The 23184-nt window shown below is 50.9% G+C and overlaps 1 protein-coding gene across 2 annotated transcripts; it reads right to left on the reverse strand.

Moving 5' to 3' along the window:
* Positions 1-1151: 1151 nt before the first annotated feature.
* Positions 1152-21127, reverse strand: CTSH (cathepsin H). 2 transcript variants are annotated; one of them, XM_046652920.1, is made up of 12 exons: positions 20911-21127; positions 16634-16665; positions 15869-15974; positions 14848-14918; positions 14150-14254; positions 11312-11398; positions 10395-10450; positions 8552-8633; positions 7036-7104; positions 4373-4479; positions 2419-2544; positions 1152-1592 (listed from the first exon to the last, which is right to left on the reverse strand). In XM_046652920.1, exons 1-12 carry the CDS (start codon positions 20999-21001, stop codon positions 1517-1519), a joined length of 1008 nt encoding a protein of 335 aa, XP_046508876.1. In that variant the 5' UTR covers positions 21002-21127; the 3' UTR covers positions 1152-1516. The 2 variants fall into 2 exon arrangements, with proteins under 2 accessions (XP_046508876.1, XP_046508877.1); XM_046652921.1 differs by lacking the exon at positions 20911-21127 and adding an exon at positions 17798-17891.
* Between the last annotated feature and the right edge of the window lie 2057 nt (positions 21128-23184).

Raw genomic sequence — 23184 nt, forward strand, 5'->3', positions numbered from 1 at the left:
AGTCCTAGCGACTAGTTGTGTTGCTACAGTGTAAAGTATTTTTCCTCTGAGTTTTGTTGTAAGATTTTCATTTTTTGTGTCTATCTGGTAACCAGCCACTTTCTGAACCCCTTCTTTAGTTCTGAGTTTTTAACGTGGATCCTCTTGAATGTTTTTAGCCGCATTATCATTCTGTCTGCAAATATAATTTAGTTTATTCCTTTAACACAGTGGCCAGACCTTCCAGACCGATGTTAGGCCACAGTGCTGCCCTTGGGCCTGTGTGTCACATGTCTGCCTTTAATGGAACTCCTTTTATACCCCTGACTGTGGGTTTGGGAATCTGCATCATGTTAGGGAATTATGCTATCATTTCATGTTAGTTTTGACAAAATCTAGAATAGGCAATGAATTTCATCCAATTACTGTTAAGTCTATTAAGATGATTGTTTTTTGTCTTGCCATTCTTACCATTTTCTAATAGATTAAACCACACTTGCATTCTCTAAATAAGTCTTGTCATGAAAATAACGTATTTTTTCAAATATTCTCAAGCCATTAGCTCTCCAGGGGGCCCAAATGACTTGAAAGCTTTTCTTATTGAGGAAGTGTGTGAACTGTAGGACAGAGAGCAGGGCCCCAACTCGTCCTGCAGACCCTGCTCCCCAGAGCCAGGAGGCATCAGGAAGCAGCAGCAACTCCACAGCCACCCTCTGGAAGGAGACCGAGATTTCTCAAAAGGGAAGTGATGGTGTGAAGACGGCAGGAGCATCAGGCATGTTAAAGGAAGGGGTCAGTGAGGAAGGGATGGAGGGGGGCAGTCCCAGGCAGAGGGCCAGCATTTGAGTAGGGGTAGGAACGTGGGGAGGCCACGTGGTGAAGTACATGTTTCCAGGCTCATGTCGCGGGTTTGAATCCTGGCTCTGCCTGAGCTTGGCATGTCTCCTCCTCGCTCCCCATCTCCTCATCCGGGGACAATGGTCACGATCTCAAATTAAACCTAGTTTTCCCCCTGGGTCCCCCACCTGGTGGACAGTGACACCAGCAGCCATACCATCCTCCCAGCCAGAGACCTGGGCAACTGCTCCCTCTTAGGAGACCTGAGCCTGGAGGGCAGAGCCAGGTCTGTGTCACGTCTGGTCCCAGCACACAGCACAGGCCTGGCCCAGGGAGGTGCTCCCTGAATGTTTATTGAATAAAGACCACAGAAAAGACAGTACTCTCCAAATGTGAAAAGTAGCCCTTCAGGAAGGAAAGAATATTCTTGGTCCATGTGGGTTTGAGTCAGTTAAAAATCATGCTTAAAAGGCACAAGGCTGGTGATCCTTTGCATCAGAAGGTGTGGGTGGGCTTGTTGCTTGGTGGAATTCTTCTTCCTAATTTTCTTTAGATTTCTGGACACAGCACGGGGGTGAGGATGCAAAGTGAGGGGTTCCTGAGTCTATCCCCCCACTTCCTCCAGGGCAGGACTTCCACCAATGGCCAGGCTGCCTGCTCCTCCCTCTCTCCACCAACCAGTCGCTGCTGCCATCCTGGCTCACACCAGAGGGATGGGGTAGGAGGCACAGGCGGCCAGACCACACATGTTCTTCCCACGCTCAATGAGGAAGTACCTGGGCAGAGAGAACAAGCTGAGGCCCTGGCTGGGGGCTTCCTCGCCATAGACCTTTCTGGAATGTTTTGTTGCTCACCAAGATCTGACTCCAGAGATTAGGCTCTCTGAATTTATTCATAAAACAGTAGCATTGGGCTTATTTTATTACCAGGAAATCACTGACCTGACTTGGTGAATAATTTCTCCTCTGGAACTCCCCTTGGTCATCAAATGAACTCCCTTCTTTATTCTATCCATAACTCACTTCTCCCCAGAATTTACCTCCGGCTGCTTCCTAGCCCTGCTTGGCCCTCATGTAGTTATTTAATCATTACCGGGCCCCCTGTGGTAACAAATCTCTTCTTTTTGGATCAGGACATGGAGTCCGACAGGAGAGACACAAAGTCACATCAAGATACATACCCAGGACCCCTGATTCCAGCCTCCTTCTCCTGGAAGGAGGAGCTGCCAAGCATCAGGGGTAAATTTGTTGCCTTGATTTCTCACAAATGGACCCTCCCAGATGCTGGCTTAGTTCTACCAGGTTCTGTGTTATGAACTGTTTTCCTAGCGGTGGTCACAGATTCTACGGAGCCAAATGGACTCCTGTTCAAAACACAGAATCGTTAAGATCTGGGGTCATGAATAGGAGAGGGGTTGCTAGCGGGGTGTTGGGCGTGTGGGGGTTACGTTCTCACACTCCCTTCCCCTGGCCTGGACTAGGGCTCAGATGACCAGCTCCTTCTCAGAAGCCATGTATTTGAGGTGGAGGAGACCCCCTCCAGGGCCCCCAGACATGAGCAATCACACCCCCTCCCAGCACATGGGACCTGGGAGCTGCTTACCCGTTCATGCCCCAGTGGGGACCCCAAGAGTTTTTCACGATCCAGTAGGGTATCCCATTTTCTTCTCCATACCCAACAGCCAGTACTGCGTGGTTTACTTTATCTGGAGTTTTATGACAGGAAGTACTGGAAAACGAAAATAAAAAAGGTTTGAAAATATGGGAAGGATAAAAGCAATGACTCAATCACATCCAACAACCCGAGCGCTTTAAAGCAATGTTTCCCCAGGGGGGCCTGGGAGGCATTGAAGGTGGTGAATTAGCTCTCGTTTAATCACAGTGCAAGAGCAGTATTCTCTCTAGTTCTTTCGGTTCTGCTCACCCAAAGGAGAGAGCCCTCGCGTGGTGCTAGCCCCGCTCTACCACCGGACACTTTCTGATGCCTCTTTCATGACAAGGACAGAGCAGCCTTCCTGCTGCACACTCTGCATGCAACAGCATCCAGTTAGAGTGTCACGTAGCACTCTGTGTTGCCACTGTATTTAAGATTACTGGTATTTAGGGCAAATAAACAGGCCTTCTATTTATGATAGTGAACTAGTTTCCATTAAGAAATTCCAAGAAATTCAAGAGGAAAAACAGCAATGGCTGTGTATTAATTCAGCTGATGTGTAACTGAGTTATTGCTAAGCGCCAGGCCTGGGAAAGGTGCCGGGCACACCAGCAACATGCAAAACTCTGCTCCTGCCCTGAGGAAGCTTCGTTTGGCAGGGAGCAGACTGGCAAAGAGGTTCCTTCTATACAGTGGACTGAGGGCTGTGACAGTGGGAGGCTGAGGGGAGCCCTGAGGAGGGGATCCAGCTCCATGGGGATGGGTGCGGTGGGGTCAAGGAAGGCTTCCCTGCGAAGGCAGGGGACAGCATGAAACTACAAATCCTTCAGTGCGGCTAGGGCAGGGGCACAGGGTGAAATGGGGAGGTTGGGGGTGGTTTTGATGGGAGATGAGCTTGGAGGAAAAAGAAGGACCAGGTCAGAGGGTCCCCCCTAGTCAAGCTAAGACACTGGACAATGGAGAAAAACTGGAGTATGTAAAAGTTGGCATGGCAAGAGGAGTGTTCCAGAAGGCTGACTCTGGCTCTGAGTGGAGGATCGGCCAGTGGTGGGAGCATAAGGACAAACCGGTAAGGAAGTGGCTGCAGGAGAGCAATGGTGGGCGAGGGCAGAGACATGGGGAGGGAGCAGAGAGCACATTTCTGAGCCATGTTAACGGGGCAGAACCTGAAGATGAGGAGGAAACACAGGACCTGAGGTTTCTATGGGCCACCTGGCTTGAAGATGGCAGGGAGGCCCTTGGATCTACGGGTCTAATGCTTGGCAGAGACCAGCCTGATGGATGGAGACTTGGAAGTTCTCAGCAAACAGTTGGCCATGGAGTTCAAGGAATGTCTGAGAAGAGGGAAGAGGGCTGAGGACTAAGCCCTGGAGAACACCAGCATTTTAGGAGTGGGCAGAAGACGAGGAGACTATGAAGGACATGCCGGGCAGCTGCTGGAAGTGGCTGGGGAGACAGTTGAACTCACTCATGTTGCAAAACAGGCAAGGGGCGAGGATGAGCTGAACCCCATATTAGATATGCTCAGGAGAGTGGGTTTTCTGAAGAACCCTGTGGTGAAGCTTGCAGCACAGGGTTCTGGTATCTGAGAGCAGCTACTTTCTCTTCCCTATTTCACATCTTCAAATTTTTGCACATGGGTTTTTGTAACTGGAGGCAGCTCTTCTGTTGAGGAAGAGGCTCAAATGTTGGGCCTAGCCCTAACTAGCCATGTGACCCGCACCTGACCTCTCTTCATCAGAGACCATGGTTTCTGACCCTCAGGGCGGCAGGAGGATGAACTGGGGGAATATGTAAGATGCCAGCACACGTGGTAGGTATTGAGAAATGGTCAGACCAGGAGTCCTGGCTGAGCCTGAATCTCATGCGTCTTTCCATGCAGGCTGCTAGGACCCCAGCTCACCTGGAGTAGATGCCCTTTCTGTACATCATAAAGTCTTCAGTCACCTCGAAGGCAAAGCTCACAGGGTTGTACAAGGCCACCGCCTCCACCATTGCCTTCTCATCATTCTGTGGATAGACAGAAGGACTGACAGACGAACACACATCATCTCCCCCACTCTACTTTCAAAAAATCACCCTTTGCCCCAAGGTAGGACAGAGGCCAAGAGAGATGTAGATGTCCAGTAGGAAGGAAGGGAAGGGAAGAGGAGGCTGCTTTAGACCTGAAGGCAGCTACCAAGGGGCGGGCTGCCCCTCTTCACAGCACAACTGGGCACTGGATGTTGCGGGTTGGCATGGCAGGGCCCCCACCCTCTTATGCCTGAATGTCCAGGATCCTTTGGGTTTTTCATTTGGCTTACAGGTCCCTCCTCCCAAACCCGGGCTCCCCTGTGACCTCCCTCCCCTTCGCTCAGCTGGTCTGTTCGGTCGTCTCTGTTCACCTCACTGCTCCTAAAGAGTCCTGCACCCTTTGGGATAGGGACCACGGAAGCAGTGTAGACCCACTTATTTGGTCACTCACAAGTATTCGCTAAGGTCCTCTCATGAGCCAGGTGCTCTAATGGGTGCAGAGACAAATGTGACTCTCCCCGCCCCAGAACCCCCTGCACCCACAAAGCCAGTCCTAAGAGCTTTTTGGTAGAACACAGGGGTTAGCAGTCCATGAGCAGATAAGGCCCAGATGGTGGTGGAAACACGAAGACCCAGCAACGGGTTGAGTGCCCAAGGAGGACCCGCCCCCTTTAGCTGGGGAAGGCAGGCGGGAGGGAGTCAGAGGCCTCCTAGAGGCTGCAGCTTTGGGACAGAGCAGCGGAGACCAGGTGAGAGCAGCAGTTGGAACCACCTGGGGAGCTTTAAAAAATCCCAATGCCCAGGCTGCACCCCAGACAACTACATTGGTGTCTCTGCGGTGGGTCCCAGGCATCAGGATTTTTTAGGTGTCCCGGTTGGGAAGCACTGGGTTAGAGTGAGCTAAGGAGGGCATTCCCCTGGTGCAGACCCTAGGGAGTTGAGATGAGAGCGAGCGGAGGCCAGGGTTCTGCTGAAGGGCAGGGGATGCGGGGGTGCAGGGCACCCAGCCCTCCTTCAGTCCTGCCTCCCTGGAGGGGTGGGCAGAGACCCAGCTGCAGAAAGTGAACAGCTGCTTGTCAAGCAAGCGGCTTCCTTCCCCATGTTCAGAAAAGGCCTTGTGAGCCCAAACAGGCCACAGCAGATGGAGACAAGGAAGGCATGGGCATCTGCCCACCCAGAAGGGGAGCACTGCAGTGGGGCAGCCACTCCCATGGCCATCCCATCAAGGAGGGCTGGACATTGGTTCTGGGCTGCTCTTCAGGGCCCCACAGGTGTCAGAGACAAGGCTCTCCTGGCGACCAGGCAAAAGGGATACCTCTGAGCCCCCAATTCAGCTCTTAGTGGGATACAAATGGCCCACTGCAGGTCAGCCCTTGGTGGGTATGTCTAAGAGAAACTGGCTATTTTCTGAAGATAGAGTCATGCTAGTCAGAAACATCCCTATTACAGGGTGTAGATTTTGGAATAACATGATCTCAGTTCAAACCCAGCTTCTTCTTCCTAGCTCTGTGGCCTTGGGCAAGTTACTTAACCACTCTGAACCTGTTTCCTCATCTATAAAATCAAGGTAATAATGACATTTATCTTCTAGGGTTGTCTTGAGTCTAAAAGAGATAATACATGTTAAGTGGTTGGTGTAGTGCCTGTAAATACTCCTTAAACTGTCATTACTGTTGCTGACAGCTTGGCACGTGCTTCAATTAAATGGTGGCCACAGTTATTACTCAGACATCATGTTTGTGATTTATGCAGACATTTGTGGGAATTCCTGCTTAGACTTATGCTTTCACACACTACACTTACACATACCCGGGGAGATATTCTTTCAATCTTTACACACATTCTCCCGCACTTGCAAATACACACACACTGGAGTCACAAGGGCTATTCATACTTGTTCCAGATCTCTCTCAGAGAAACGGGGTATGACTGCATGTCCCCATCCACTTGAGTTTCAGAGTGTTGACTGTGTAATTTGTTTTGGCTTTAAGAGCCAGTCGTAGTTTACCACTCTCTTTCCTTCCACCTAAGTCCTAGAGTGAAGCCAACGACACAGAGCACAGCTCCACCTAAGCCAAGGGACATGTCACATGAGTGAGACACAAACTTTGTTTTGTTCCATTCAGATTTTGGAGTTGTCTGTCACCGCAGCATAAGCTGACTTGTCCTGACCGACCTATGTTCATACTCAATGAATTCACATTCCATCTCTAACACGCATACGCTGACATCACATACACACCTATACCCTCTTTTGCAGGATGGGGATTATGGCTTGCATTTTACAGACAACAAGAGTGTAATACAAGAATGAAGACTCGTGCAGACCTGGGTCAGAATCAGAGCGTCTGACTGCCCATCTCATGCTCTTTCCCTCCTGTCTTCCACCATGCTGCCATCATGGTTACTGAGATTCAGTGATGATCAACACTTAGAAGTGATATGCTCCCAGGAAAGGCTGCCCTGCTGAGACCATTGGCCACCTGACAGCCGTGGAGGCTGGATTCCTTATCAGAACACACTCCCCATCCGAGAGAAGGATCCAGTACTCACGAGTGTGATGTTGGCTACATCCTTGACAAAAGCAATGGCCTTATTAGGCTGGAACTTGCAGTCACCATCCTGTTCAGGGTGGCAAAGGGCACAGAATAAGGTTAGGGATGCTTGGCCCCAGGCTGAGACTTCAGGCCTCCCCCATGCTGTTTGATAGCATTTACGAAGCAAAAACTACATGTGCCAGGGCCTGGTTGATGCGGTGACTTAAGAGAGAATTAGAGGCATCCTTGTCCTCAAGAAGCTCACAGTCTAGTGACAGGAGACAGTCCTGTGCTGGCTTTGGCCAAGGTGGGCTTACATGGAACTTAGTGGAAGCCCAAGGAAGGGGCCTAACCCAGTCCAAGAAACTTGCCAAGAAATGGAGCCAAGTAAGAGCCTGCATGGCAGGGGAAGGCAAGGCTAGTCTTAGTCCAGAGAACTTCACCGACAAGAGGCAGGTGCAGAGGTAGGTCACATGGAGGGAAGGGCAAGCCCTTCTGAGATGGGAGAGACGGTCAGGTTGAGAGGAGAGGCAGGACCTGGTGTTTAGGAACCAGCAAGTGGTTCATTGGGAGCATAATGTTTACCGGGGGAGAATAAAGGGAGATAAGATGGGAAAGACTGGTTTGGGTCGGGGTGGGGTAGGCCTTGAAGGGCAGGCCAAAGAGTCTGGGCTTTATCTTGCAGGTCCTGAGGAGCCTTTGAAGAGTTCTGAACAAGGAACCGTGTGGTCAGAGCTGGGTCTGAGAGGCCACTCTGGCAGCCCCTGAGTGGAGAGTGGTCCAAGGAGAGGCCACCCTTAGTGATCTAGGATGAAGAGAGGCTAAGGTCTGAGTAGGGGCAGAGACATAAGATAGAGCAAAGGAGCAGACGTGAGAAGGCCTACGATGGTCAGAAGGCTGACTGAAGTGAAGGTGTGGGTGGAGGGACCGCCCTCAGAACAGACCCCTGGTGACCAACAGGTTTTAAGGGAGGCTCATCACTGAGAGGGGAAATATAGGAGGAGCCACAGGTTTGGGGGGAGACGAGGTGCTTAACAGTGGACAGGCTGGGCTGAGGTGATGGCAGGGGAGGCCCCTGGCATGTTCAGCAGGCCTTGGACAAAGTAGGTGTGGGCCTTGGAGAGTGGTGTCAGCATGAGGCTGACTGAATGGCTGGAGATGCTGACGGACGGGAAGGGAAGAAGCCAGAGGATGGTGCTCCGGTGCACTCGTGGCAGGAGGAAGGAGGAGCTGGGAAGAAAGACAGCAGCGCAGTGTGAGGTGTGGGAGAGATGGTGAGGAGGAGAGAGTGATGGTGCTGCCACAGAGAGGGCGGTCAGAGGCCCCAGGATTTGGTGAGAGCTGTGGGCTCAGGCAAGCAGAGGAGGTGAAGGAATGAACTTGAAGAGTGTAGACAATTCTCAGAATTCTAGCAGCAGGGGGCAGTCCTCAAGGGAGGTGAGGACAGAAGGGACATTTCGGAGGCTGGGGTAGGAGTGGAGATGAGGAGCACCGCCACACAAGAAGATGGAGATGAGGCTGCCCAGAATTACCTGGCCCTTATAGGGGTAGGTGTCTTCACCCATGATGCCCTTGTTGTATCGGATGTACTCGAAGGCCTGGCTGGGGAGACCCCTGCAAGAAGCACACACAGATGTGCCCACCTGGGACTGGTCCTGGTGGGGGTGGGGCCTGTAGGGCAGGGAGGTCTGGTCGGGGCATCGCCCAGCGGCAGAGGAGGTCTCACAGGGGTTAGCAATGTCACCCCATTTGACTGGCTTCAGGATAAAGCTCAACAGACTCAGGAGAGGCTGCTGGAGTCCAAGGTCCAGCTACATGTGCTTCGGTGGGATAGAGATCCCTCGAAGCCAGGCCTGTCTCTGTCAGGAAGAGCAGGCAATCCCGCAGGATGGCTGATGGGACCAACCCAGCTCACCATCATTACCATGGCCACGCCCCTGCGTCCTCACCTGGGCAGCCTCTGACTGGATGGCCTGACCCCTCATAGCAACCCCGCGTAGTAGACGCTGTTATTTCTTGAGGCTCAAAAAGGCTGAACAATTTGCCCAGAGCCACATAGCTATAACCAGGATGGGGTCTAAAGGTGGATCTTTTTCTACATCGTGCTGCCTGCCAGAGTAAACAAAAACCCAGCCACAGCTCTCCGGCCACAGCTCCCCAGCAATCCCCAACCCACCCCTTGTTTTTTTCCCGGAGCATTTGTCACCACCTGACTTATGGCACATTTGTTTATCAGAAGGTCAGCTCCTTGTGTTCTGTTGGCTGCCGCATCCCCAGTGCCTAGATACGTAGCAGGTGCTCAGTCATATTTGTTGAATGAATGAAAAAATGAAATAAACCAAAGAAACAGACCCCTTTGAAAAATTGTGGGGCCCCACAGTCCTCTTTCAGACTCTTGTTATGGGCAGTATTTGTAAGCTGCAGAGAGGAAAGAGACCAAAAATGAGGTGAGAGGTGAGGCTGAACAGGACGGTGGATCAGTAACTAGGCTGTGACTTCACCCCTGATGCCCACGGACTCCGCCGAACACAGCTCTCAGCAGGAGGCCCTCATGCTGGCCCCTGTGGGAGCAGGTGGACCACGAGGCCTTCCCAGGGCCACGATGCCAGAGGAGGAGGGGCAAGGGCCTTGGGGCTGGGGCTGGGAGAGGGATGGGCCACAGATAGGCGAGGGGAGGCAAGGCTGGAAGCTTGCTCCAGGGCAGCACGAAGGGCCTGGCTTTACCCATATATGTGCTGGGAAAGCTGCTGAGCCCACGGAAGCGTCTCAGAGCACTGCATATGTGGAGAATGAGACAAGGGCTAGAGGGCTAGAGACACTGTACAAATGTGAGCAAGTCCCTAACAACCCGTTTTAAGAATAAGCCAGGAAAGCAGGCCCAGGAAAGATACAGCCTTTGTGCACAAACACTTAGCCACAATTACAGAGAAGCTCCTTCCCGTGGCCTGCCAAGCTGGGCCAGTTAGAACTTTAGAGAGCTTGTAGCAAGGCCAATCCAACATCTGTTATGTGGATCTTGGTTTTGGAAGATGATGTGTTTCTCACTCTATTAATTCTTTTGGCCACTTGCCCAGAGGCCTTGGTGGCTGATGAGGCCAGCCATGCTGTGGGGAGAGAGCCGGGTGACACTATGGAAAGAGGAGGGATTTTAGGACCAGACAGTCCGAGCTCAGCTTACAGCTCTGCCCCGTTCTGGCTGAGGGACCTTGGGCATGTGAGGTGACCTTCCTCCTCCATAAAATGGGGACCATTTTGCTACTACCCAGGGCAGTGGATGAAGCTGTTTGTGGCTGCAGCTGGCACATACTAGATCCAAAAGAAGCGATCAATGGGAAAGGAGAAGGGGCTTCCGGCCCCTCCTGGTCAGGGACGTACCCTTGGCAGCCGTGATTGTTGAAGTTCTGGGCACAGTCCACCAGTTGCTGTTCTGCCTAGAGAAATGAACACAAACCTGGTGAGCTGAAAGCTGAGAGCCCCAGAGGCTTTGGCACCAGGTGCAGAGCCTGCTTTGCTGATCCACACCTGTGGCCCCATCAGCTCTGGGTCAAGATGACCAGATTATAAGCCCCTGGGAGGGACCATCTCTGTATACTCTGAAGTCCCAGCCCAGCAGCACCTGTCAGGAGGGCTCAGAAATCAAGCAGACAGGTGAGAGGGCATAGGTGGGCCCTGCTTGTCCCAGCGCTGCCCTAAAGCTATGCACATGTGTGTGGTCATGGGTGACCAGCTATGCACGGGGGTGGTGTATGGGAAGGGGTGGGGACAGGCCTAGCCAGAGACGTTGCTCCACCTTTCCCCAACCTGGGACCTCACAGCCATTGCCAACCCTGCCCTCTTCTCTCCCTCATCCCCACACAGGAGGCAGGGGCTGGGCGCCTACTTGTTACCCCTCACTCTCGGGGGGCAGGGGTTGAACACACAGGTCCCTGGCTCTTCCCTCCATGAAGATGAGGGAGGCAGCCTGGGAAGCGGCACAGCTCCTAGAGGGCTGGCTCCCACGCACGCTCTGCTTTCCAAAGGCCCCAGGTTCCCAAACTGAGGAACACTCAGATCCCCCTAGGAATGAGCCCTTGGGCTGTTTCCTCTATAAGCCTCATTCCTTTCTAGGAAAAGCCTCAATTGATATGCGAAATGTCCACAAGGTTAGGACGCTTGAAGTCCAACTGAAATGGTTAGCTAAAGCCCTAAAGGAGCCCAAGGCCCACGCAGGGGCCCTCCCTGTCAGGGCTCCGGGCAAAGCTATGAGTCTGCAGGAGGTGGCCCCTCCCCCAGCCCTGTGGCCGAGTGCTTACCAAAGAGAGCAGCTTCCCACTTGCGATGGCGACCGCAGACTCCAGGGCCCCTGTGGTGGAGAAGGTCCAGCAACTGCCACAGCCACCCTAGAGAGGCCATGGAGGAGGGGAGTCAGTAATCGGGGAACCTTGAGACAGCCCCAGTGAGAACCCCCGGGCTCCAGATGCCTTTAGTTTACAAAGCCCTGATCCATATCTGTCCACTCTGACCCACACAAGCCCTGTGAGGCCGGCCTTCTTCTCCCCATGTTACTGATGAGGTGACTGGGGCTTGCACAGGAGCAGGAGCAGCCACCACTGACCGGCACCTGTGGACTCCCGATTCTGGCCTCTCGTTGACCAATCCCTACCGTCCTTCGAGGGCCGGAGCCCCTCCTGATTCCATTCTATGGTTTTCTGGATTTCCTTCTACTTCTGAATCTTACGTGGGCTCCTCTTCTTCCCACTGTTTCTCAGCAGGACTCACCAAAGTCTTGTTTCTAGAACTTTCTCTCTCATCTTTCCACCTCCAATCTCATCCCACTCACAGTCCTATTAAACCAACAGCTACCCAAACCCTACCTTACCCCTGACCTCCACCCAGGTCCAGACATCCTTGTCTCCCAGACAACCCCACCTAGATGCCCCAGACACCTCACCCTCTGCAGGTCCTGCCTCATCCATCCATCTCACCATCTTCTACCACAATCATTGCCACTGCCTGGCCTCCTTACTTACAGAACCTTAGAGCAACATGAGGGCTGGGAGTTGGGCACCAGAGCCTACCTGGTTCAAATTATAGCTCTGCCACACACCAGCTAGGTGACCTGGGAAAGTTACCTCCCCTCTCGAAACCTCAATTTCATCTTTTTTTGGTTTGTTTTTTAAGGAAGATTAGCCCTGAGCTAACATCTGCTGCCAATCCTCTTCTTTTTGCTGAGGAAGACTGGCCCTGAGCTAATATCCATGCCCGTCTTCCTCTCCTTTATATGTGGGACCCCTGCCACAGTATGTAGGATGCTTGCCAAGCAGTGCCATGTCCACACCTGGGATCTGAACCAGTGAACCCCGGGCCGGCCAAAGCGGAATGTGTGAGCTTAACCACCGTGTTGGCCCACTTTCATCATTTGTAAAATGGGAACAACAGTGCCGTTACAGGGGCAGATAAGATCATGCCTATCAAGCAGTTACCCCACGGGCTCAGCACTGTAGTTGCTATTACCAATTTTCAGGCCTCACCTCTGTCTCTTTTCCTCCCCTCTCTGGTTCAATCTTCCATCTTCTACTCCTGAAATGTCTCTGAAGAGTCCCTCCTTCATTGCCCTAATTTAGTCCTCAGTGCTTGTCTCCCTGGAAAGCACCCTCAAGCCGGCCTCCTCTCTAGTCTCTTCTCAAATCCCTCCCTCAGCAGGGAGAGGAAGACCTAGTCAGAGGGTCTCTGGCTGGTCAAGGAGGTGGGTTTGGCCAGTGCTGAAAGAGGAGAGCAGGGCCGAGCCACGAGCACTGGACTTGGAGCAGAGACCTGGTTTGGAGTCCTGTCTGTCACCTGCTTCCCTTGGACCCGGGGCAAGCCCCCTTCCCTCAGAGTTTCCTCCTCTTATGAAAAATGAGAAACCCTCATGGGGCAGCTGAGGGTTAGTGCTGATCCTGTCACTCTATCTGTAACTGCACAGTGGCCACAGTGAGCTACCACACACACCTAAGAGAGTAAGACCTTGTTCTGGCCCTTCGTCCATGACCCAGTCCTGCATGACAGCCTGGGAACAGTTAACATGAGGACCTGGTACATTCTTGGAGGACCTCCCCTTCCCACCTGCCCAAACGGCGAGCAGGTTCAGGCTTCCACGCTTAATACTTGTTGCTTTGAATTGTCATGGGATTCTCAGACGGCCTAGAAGCTGCCTCTGGGTCCTGGAGGAGAGGGCCAGCTCCTGGGTGCAGTTTAAACGTCCAGATCACTGGGCAGGCTCCAGGAACCCAGCGAGCCTGGGAGGTAATCTGTGCCACATGGTTTCAAAGAAAAGGAGAAAGTGTTTCTCAGGGAGAATTTCAGTGGAAAGTCAAGTGTTTCCAGGCAGGAAACCTTCATCTTGTGTTTCTTGGGGTTGAGAGGTTGGCACCTTTCTGAAGAAGGCCACTGCACTGTCCCTTCTAGGGCAGGGACCACAGCAGGCAGAGGGGATACACAGCAGCGGGTAGGGTCGAGACTCTCCCAAACAGAGCGTTTGGGACCCCCAAATGTGTAGGGACCCCCTAGCCAGCAGCCAGTGCTCAGCTCTGTGAGTGCAGGGAAGGCACGGCCACTGGCCTTGCTGGGTACATGTGCCCTGCAGGGGGTGCTCTTCCCCCCGGAGAGGGCCACTGAGGGGCCAGCCTCCTGTTCTTGCCTAGAGCATGTCTGAAATGCTGGGTTTCATTCTATTCCCTGACTGCCTACAACTCCCCAGAGGGAAGCAGCCAGCCAGGGAGGGCTGGTGCCTTGTGGGGTGGACAGAGGACAGGAAGAGAAAACGCATGGGCGGTAGGAATGGGGCCCTGGTGTCCAACCTCTGAATATGATGTTTTGGTGACTCTGTAGGAAAGACCCAGGACCAAGGGGGAACTCTGGGCGGTGTGTGTAGTGGGTGAATGAGTAAACTTCAGCCCAAGAAAGAAGTACTTTTTCATCCTCCAGAGCAGCCTTTAGAAATAATGATCTTCCCACCTTTCAGAGGAAGGCAGCTGGAGAGGTAATGATGAAGAAATAGAGTTGGGGATAGACTTGCTGTGGTTTTAGGGTTTTTTTGAGTTTTTCTTCATGGTATACTGCCTGAGAATGTGGCTAGTTTTTGGGGAAAGGTTGGGGATTGCCAGGCATACCTGATTTTTCACTGGTGAGACAAAATTTCCTTTTTTCCGCCAGTCCACAGAGGGTGGGTAGGGACCAGCACCCCGAAGGTAGTTACCTTTGGTAGCTGAGCAATTCTGGAAGAACCAAATATAATTTTTTCAGTGGCGAAAAAAAACTCTTTCTGACACAAAAAATGTGTGATTAAAATGGAATCACCAAGAGAGAATGAGAAAGATTGTAGCTGTCTGAACTCTCCTGCCCCCTGTGTGTCAGTGCCAAATGCCAAGTGACATGTCCTTTTGAGAGCCCAGGTTGGGCAGTTAGGACAGGGTAGCTAGCTTTAGCAAATAAAAATAAGCTCATCCAGTTAAATTTGAATTTCAGATAAATGATGAATAATTTTTTAGTGTAAGTATGTCCTGTACAATATTTAGGATATACTTATGCAAAAGTATTGTTTGTTGTTCATCAGAAATTCAATTTTAACTGAGCATCTGTATTTTATCTGACAACCCTAGAGTAGGGGTCCACATTGTCGAGGCCACGAGTATGGACTGAGGAGCTGCGGGGAGCTGACCTCTCTGCCTCCCCCAAGGATCTGCGGACACCCCCAGCGACAGGTGGGGATGGGGTTGCATCCGGCTAGAAGCAGAGCAGGCAAGCTATGGGCTTATTCCAAAGGTTTGAGTGAAAAGACGTAGATTTGGTCACAATAAATAACACCTACCTGAGGCTCTGACCAAAGATACTTGTGTTTTAATTCAGCAAAGTTCATGGCTGAAAATTGGTTCAGTCCCACTGAAAAAGACAAGGGAAAAACAACAAAAAAGATGAGCTCTGTAAATCACTAATAAAGAAACAAAAAATAATGAAACCCTATGTTTACTTGTATCCTACTTAGGCTGCTGCAACTTGACTTCTTTACATTTTTAAATGTAACATAATTCAATCCACCAAGGTCAACCCTCACTGTGCTTCCGGATTGCCTGGGAAGCTTTTCAACAGTTCATATGTCTGGTCTGCACCCAGAGATGCAGATGCAGTGGGTTGGGGTGGGGCCTGGGTGCCCATTTTTCAGATAGTCCACTGGAGTCAAGTGCCTTCCCACCTGCTACCTCATCCATGACAACCCAGCGAGGGGAGCATTATCATCTCCACTCTATAGCTGAGTAAAACTTCAGGATGTTAACTCTCCCCAGGCTCACACAGCTAGCACTGGGCAGAAATGAGATTCAAACCGAGGGTTCCTTCCAGCTCATGCTTGTTGTCCATATTACCAACTTAGCTGACACTGCCATCATTTCTGAGTCCTAGGCATATATGCTGTGTGTGTGTTTCCAGTGAAACGGATGCAGAGTGAAGGCAGATGTCCCTAGAGGCTGCTCATGGGTGCAGAGCACATCTCTGAAGAGGCCCTGCCCCCAGAGCATCCAAGGTCAGAGCTCAGCATCTAGGCTGGACCCTCGGATGGCTGGAATGGTCTCCTGCACACTTCATGACCACTCCGAGGGGTACGAGCATTGTCCTAAATTTACAACCCCTTGAGCCTCACAGAGAATAACAGCCGAGGCAGAATCTGAGGTCAGCCAGAATGGCTTCAGAGCCTGGGTTTCTGCTCTCTCCACCCTAAGCCCCCAGTGGGCCCTTTAATCAGAACGGGTCAGTAATTGATTTCTTTCCAGATCTGAGATGCTCCCTCCTCCTGAGGGCCGGCCAAGAAGCCTGCAGAAAAGGCGTCCCCACAATACTTCTGAATGTGTGGTTCCCAGTGTTGTGGGCATTTATCTTCCTCCAGTTGCTGACAAACGTCTGTAGCCTGTGGTGGTACTCCTCTGAGCTGTATTTCTTTTGGTGCTAAAACAAAACACATCAGCAATAAGTCACGGAAACAGGATGCAGATCACCAGACCGAGATAGTTTTGTTTTCTAAGAGGAGGGAGAGAGGTTTGCTTCCTGACCCAATTCTCAGGCCAAATCAGTGTTGGTGGGTGGGACACGGTCCTGGGTCTCCACCGTCAAAGTCGGGAAGTTACAAAGCACAACCCCTGCCTCCAGGGACCTGTGGCCAGAAGGAAGCCCATGCAGCTGCCTGAAGGTCAGCCAACAAACAGTCCAAGAGGCCCTGGTGAGGAGACTGGCCAAGCGTGGGCACCCCCTGGACACCACAGCTGGTGCTGGGTCAAGTTTATGGCAAAAATCACCATCTTTCAAAAGCACATGCACTAGTGTTCTCCAACTGATTTTGCAGCCGGCACACAATGTGATTTGAATACATAATATGGAAATGAATCCTAGTGCTTGGAAGGCTGCCAGTCACCTTCATCACAGGGGACCACTGTCTGGAAAGAGTTTACTTAACTGAATCTTTCCCAGTGTTTGGCCAATTCTGGAAAGACCCAGGGGGGCAGAGCTAGAAAATTCCTCTTCATTGTCTCAAATCTGGCACAGTTTGGTTTGATAACAGGAAACTTAGGGAAATGAAAAACTTCAGAAAGAAGAAGTTGAGCACTGACCTGCACCATCCATGACTTAAAGTGAAACTTCTCTGCAAAAAGAAAAAACAATTAGGCCTGGGTTCCTTGTGGCAAAGTTGAGTCTACAGCCAAAGAAGGGCACTTTAGAAGTGATTTGCATTTTAGGAAACTAGGCTAAATTTAAAGCACCAAAAATAGTGTTATCTAGTGTAGAATGCAAAAAAAACTCAAACTCTTACTGCTTTGATACCCAAATTAATTTTGAAAAATGATATGCCATTAACCTACGGTGTTAAAAATCAGGATAGTGGTTATCCTTAGTGGTGGCAAGAGGAGCTTCTTGGGTACCGGTCATGTTCTATTTCTTCATCTGGGTGCTGGTTACACAAGTGTGTTTATATTGTGGAAATTCACCAAAATGCATATTTAATGATTTGTGCACTTTTTCGTATGTTGTTATATTTCAATAAGAAGTTAATTAAAAAACCTATATACCCCCAGGGTCAGCAAATTTTTTCTTAAAGGGACATATAGTAAATATCTTAGACTTCACAAGCTCTATGGTCTCTGTCACAACTACTCAACTCTGCAATTGTAGTGTGAAAACAAATGGGTGTGACTGTGTTTCAATAAAACTTTACTTACAAAAACAGGCTGGAAAGTCATTTGTGGATCCCTGATATATCCCCACTTGTACATATTTAAGTTATCTAAAAATTTCACGTTAAATTTAAGTAACTGCAAAGGACGTATTCCAGTTTATTGTACATATCGACATTTTAAAACAGTCCGTTACTTCGTTCTTTTAAAGCTAGCCAGTGGAATCTATACCATTATGACTTGATACCCACCAGTGATAACATGAACAAGCTCTTCTATAAGAATTGGGTATTTTACATACAGTAGTGCCCCCTTACCCACAGTTTTGCTTTCTATGGTTTCAGTTACCTGCAGTCAACCATGGTCCAAAAATATTAAATGGAAAATTCCAGAAATAAACATAAGTTTTAAATTGTGCACCATTCTGAGTAGCGTGATGCAATCTCTCGCCATCCCACTCCATCCCACCCAGGACATGAATCAACCCTTTGTCCAGCATATCCATGCTGTTGACACGACCCACCTGTTAGCCACTTTGTAGCTGTCTCAGTTATTAGATCAACTGTTGCGGTATAGCAGTGGCTGTACTCAAGTAACCCTTACCTTACTTAGTAATGGCCTCAAAGCTCAAGAGTAGTGATGCTGGTAATTCAGCTATGCCAAAGAGAAGCCATAAAGTGCTTCCTCTAAGCCAAAAGGTGAAAGTTCTCCACTTAATAAAGAAAGGAAAAAAATCATATGCTGAGGTTGCTAAGATGTATGGTAACTTTTATTATGGTATATTGTTATAATTGTTCTATTTTATTATTATTTATTGTTTTTAATCTCTTACTGTGCCTAATTTATAAGTTATACATTATCATAGGTATGTATGTACAGTAGAAAACATAGTATATACAAGCTCAGTACTATCCGCGGTTTCAGGCATCCACTAGGGGTCTTAGAACGTATCCCCATGGATAAGGGAGGATCATGGTAGTTTATTTTTCTCTTTGAACCCCCATCTCCATCCCTACCTCACAGAATTTTATCCTAAGGGAGCATATGTTTATAACTTGATCACCCTAGCATCCTTTTATGCAACAACAAAAAGTATAAATTTTAAATTATTTTTACTTCCTGTGACCCACACATCTCTGAATATTATAAAAAATGTATTCTGGATTGAGTAAGCATCATCATTAATACCCCAACTGAGTGAAATATTTCAAATATACTATAAATTATGAAAAGTAATTGTTAAACATAAAAAGTAAACTTGTATTGGAAATGCATCTCTTAATGAGATAAACAGGACTTTATTAACTATCCCTCCCCCTGGATTTATATATTTATGGATGAATATTACCTATTTGTTGAATGGGTCAGTATTAATTCTGGTCTTTGGTTTTTTTATAAGTCAAAGGCCTGAGGAATCCTGCTCAAACAAGCAGGATTGCTTATTGCTTCTGGCAACGAAGGCAATCTTCAGAGTAATGTTACTCAATTCCTTGCACTCCTTCCTATGCCCCAAATCACATGGCGTCCTATGGCTCAACATTATTTCTAAGACCGGATCAGCTGATACCTCAGTGAGGTCTTCTCTCCTTTGATTTCAGTTTCTTTGAAGAACTGACAACAGACTTGAAGAGGATTTGTTACCATTCGTCTTTCTGTCTGCTGCCTCTGATGCATTTATACCCACAGGTTCAGATTCAGGATGAGTGAGAGGAAGATCCCCACTTCTTCAGGCACTTTCTCCTGGCAGATCAGTTTTAGCAAAGAGGACATTTGGAAGTAAAAGGTGTGGAAACTGATTCCCGATCTGTGCCCTTATTCTTGGAATTTCTTTGTGCTCTCCCACAGATCCACACCCCCCAGTTTGAAGATTGCTGCTGTATAGAACTTAGATCTCCCTTGTGGGTCACAAAGTTTTCTGTTCCAAAAACCAAGCGAAGCCATTTTTCCCCTGGGAAAGAAATGCACATTTCCCCAACACACGTTCTGCGGGGTGGGGGTGACTCGGTTCAGAGGACTGCAGATCCTGGTGAAGGGCCCTGCTGTAGCTTCAGAGGAAGCTGATGGCTCCCTGGCGGCTTCAGAGGAAGACAGACCTCACCTCAGGACCAGGGTTTGAGGCAGGATGGAGTTTAGGACAACTGACTAGCGTCTGACTCTGGGAGGTTTCAAAAGCCACAAGCAGATGTGAAAACCCTGGACTACTCATTTGCTGGAGGTATGTGGAAGGAAAACCCAGAGATGACTTTGGGCAGGGCCAGAAGGATCTGCTGGTGACGCCTGCGTCCCAACCTCAGAAAGATCCATTTCAATTCATTGTGATCTCTGGAAGAAACATCTTTATGTCTGCCCTATCTGAGAGACCATGTGGGGAGCATATAGAACAGGGGTCACCAACTACGGCCTGCTGCCTGTTTTTGTCCAGCCCACGAACTAAAAATGTTTTTCACACTTTTAAATGGTAGAAAAAAATTTTACATTTTGCAGCACCTGTAAATCATTTGAATTCAAATTTGGGTCCATAAATAAAGGTTTGTGGGAACACAACCATGCTTGTTCATTTACATACTGTCTATGGCTGCTTTCAATAAGGAGTTAAGTAGTTGCTACAGAGACTGCATGGCCCACAAAGCCTAAAACAGTTACCTGTTGGGAGCTTTACAGAGAAAGTTTGCCAAGCCGTGCTCTGGAGCTAAGATGCCTTCCGGCACCAGTCCTCCATCATGCAGGCCACACTGCCATGGTAAAGCAAAGCCCTTGTTTGGGGGCAGCTTAGGTTGGGACTGACCTGGAGCTGGGCACCCTCCCAGGTTTGTAAGCCTGGTGGGCTTTCTTCTACAAAAGTGGGTGAGGAATAAGGCAGGATTCTGAGCCATCAGCCTCAGTGACTTCGTCTGTCCCAGGCTGTTCTTTGGCTATTCTTTTCTGTCCCCAGGCTGAGGGGGGCAGGTGGTCTTGTGAGCCCAGAGTCTTTGGGGGCTGGGCTGAGACTGAGTGGCAGTAGGGAAGAAGTGAGGCAGCGGGGGAGAGTAAGCTGCCAGCTTTCAGCCTGGGGAGGCCCGGGGAGCCCCAGCAGAAGGGGTACAGCAGCAGCATGAAGCTGGACCAGGCCCAGCCCACCCGGCTAAAACGGGGGAGTCCTGCGGCTTGATTACACCAAAGGCCCTTGGAACAAACACTCAGTTTTCAGGGGCTAAAACTGCTGTTGCAGAGTAGTCTCTCCTCCCAATAGCCCGTCCAGCCCATTTTACAGAAGGGCTCTGAGGCACCCGTGGGGATCCCCTATGTGCCCAGTCCTGGGAAAGCAGTTAGAAGCTGGAAAGTCCCTGCTCGCCTCCGTCAGGGGCAGATCAAAGTCCCCCGTTTCCCAGTTGTCAGGGGTGGAGGGCAGAAGAGGCCGCGGGCTTCTATGCTCTGAAGCCGCCTGGGCAAGTGGGATCCTGGACACCTAGCCCACCTGTTGCTCTGGTCAAGCAAGAAGCACCCCCTCCCGACCCTCCCTACCTCCACCGCCACCGCAGTTCGCCCCTCCCGGATCCCGACGCGTAGAGTCCCTGAGTCTGGGACCTGGGAAATGACTTGCCCGGCTCCTCCGGGGCTTATTCGCCGTCCTCCCCACCCTGCCCCGCCGTCCTCCCGAGCCTCGAGTCTCGGACCCGCGAGGCCCCCTTCCGGCGGTGCCCCCAGGAGGCCGCCCGGCCCCGGAACCCCTTTCCTACCTAAGGGGCTCACGGACAGGTCGGAGGCGCCGCAGGCGGGGGCGCCCAGGAGCCAGGCCCCGGCGCAGAGCAGCGGCAGCACGGAGCGCATCGCGGCGGAGGCGGCTCGGCCCGCGCACTGGCTCCCAGCTCCGCCGCGGAGGCGGCCGAGGGCGGCGGGCGGGGCGGGGCGACACCGACTCCGGGTCTCTGCCGCCTCCTTCCTCCCGCCCCTTCTCATTCCCACCTCCCTCCCGGGCCACATCACTTCCCTTTCTCCTCCGCAAGGAAGGGCAAGTTGGACCGCTCCGTCTGGCGGGGTCCTCCATCTGCGGGACAGGCTGGCGCCGAGGGCAGGGCTGGTGCGGGGGGGTGGGTGGGGCGGCGGGGCCCAGCCTGACCTCTCCCTCTCCCTGCCCGGCCCCAACCCCAGAGCCCGGGTCTCCCCACCCATTCCCACCCCAGGGCCTCCGACTCCCGTCCTCAGTAACCGCGTTCCCCTGATTGTCTCCCCTGCTTGGAAATGAACTTACAACCAGAAAAACTAGACAGCTGTGTTTGTGAGTCCCCCACGCCCCTAATAGGCAGTTTAGTCTTTCTGTTGAGAAAGTAACGTTGGCAGCTGTAGGCCATTTTTAAAAAATTTATTTTACAAATATGAAGAAAGGAGGAAGATGATTTGTATAAGAGTCTGGATGTGAGATAAGCAACTAGAACAACGATCATTTCAAACGAAGGAAACGTGCATTGCGCTCGGTTTCGGAGAGAAGAAGGGGAGCCTGGACACGCGGCAACGCCTCAAGTACTCAGCAGAGCCAGGTTCTGCCCTTACATATCACCCAGCAGAGTGGCATGTGGTTGACTCCCGTTTTACCAATGGGGAAACTGAGGCTCCCAGGGTTGATGGTAACTTTCCCGCGCTTGTGCAGAGGGAGTCTGAACTCAGGTGTGATCTCCTGCGCTCCTTTTGCTCTTTGCAGCCCCAGGCTCTTTGGTGTGGTGAGAGCCTGCCTGAGCTGGCCTGTCAGGATCTGGGCTCTCCCACAGCTCCGTAGGTCCCTCCACCCCGTCTTTCCTCCCCTGTAGTTCTCAGCCCCCCTCTGCCTCTGAGGCCCATGGGGGAGCAGATTCCTGGAGGCCTCTCCTGGGATTGCCTGTGGGGTCTGGGTAGGGCTCAGGAATCTGCAATTAAGGGGCCCTCGGGAGGATCTGTGTGAATACTGAATCTGCACACACTCAGCAATCGGTGCCAGCAGACGCTGGCCTTTCCAGTAGAGCAGAGCTTTGTCAGTTTATGGATCTGGCCCTGTCTGGGGGCCTCCAGGGATGCTCTGAGGCAAATGTCTCAGAAAAGCCCCTGCGTGGTTGCTATTTGGAAAGTGAAGTCATTGACCTTGGGATCAAGGTGTCTCCCCTCTTCAGATGTCCCGTCCTTCTGGTGTGCAGGGCCCTCCTCATCTTTCTGCCTATCCCAGCCCCCTGGAGAGTGGCAGGACTGAAGGCCCTGATATTAGACCCTAGATATCAGACTTGCCCCCTGTGCTGGGTCCCCAGTGACCCTTCTTGTGGATCAGAACAGAGGGCCTGAGAGGGGGTGGTGCAGTGTGTAAGGCACCGACCTGGTCAGTTGGAGACTAATGTTTGGTTCTAGTCCTACCACAGACTCACTGTGTGACCTAAGCAAGTGGTTTGCCCACACTGGGCCTCAGTTTCCTCATCTGTTCCTTATGATGAGGATTATTTTAGGCTGGTTACTTTTAAAAACTGCAGATGAGAAGGAGGCTCTGAGGAGTGGGATTTGCTTGCCCTTTGATGAGAGACATTTGCATTTGTGAAGGAAGTCTCCATCTGTGGGGGTGTCTCCCTCTCTGCACCAGGAGGAAGGGGGATGACCTTATCTCTAGAGACTCTTAATGGGGGCGGCAAGGGCTTAAGTCTTGTCTATTGTGCTTGTCTGGTAACCTCACGTAGCTGACTCCCCCCACCACCAGTAGCCTCCTCTGTTTTTAGCTGAAGGTAATATTTAAGGTGGTGGCTTCTGCCATTTTCTTAATCTGGTTTGATTCTTATCTAAAAGTTATAAGACCACCCAATAACCAGAGCCCACCTGCACTGATACCATTTTAACAACTTTTTTTTTACATATTCTTTCCTTTGTCTTGGACAGAGATAACTCACATACCTATGCCTTCAATTTAGCCCTACTCTCAACCCATGTTTGCATTGGCAGCGGCAGCTCCTCCTGCCCGTGGGTCCTGTCCCCACGCTATTCCATACTATTCTCTAAATAAAAGA

This window comes from Equus quagga, chromosome 2 (genome assembly GCF_021613505.1).
Source record: "Equus quagga isolate Etosha38 chromosome 2, UCLA_HA_Equagga_1.0, whole genome shotgun sequence".
Classification (NCBI taxonomy): Eukaryota; Metazoa; Chordata; class Mammalia; order Perissodactyla; family Equidae; genus Equus; species Equus quagga.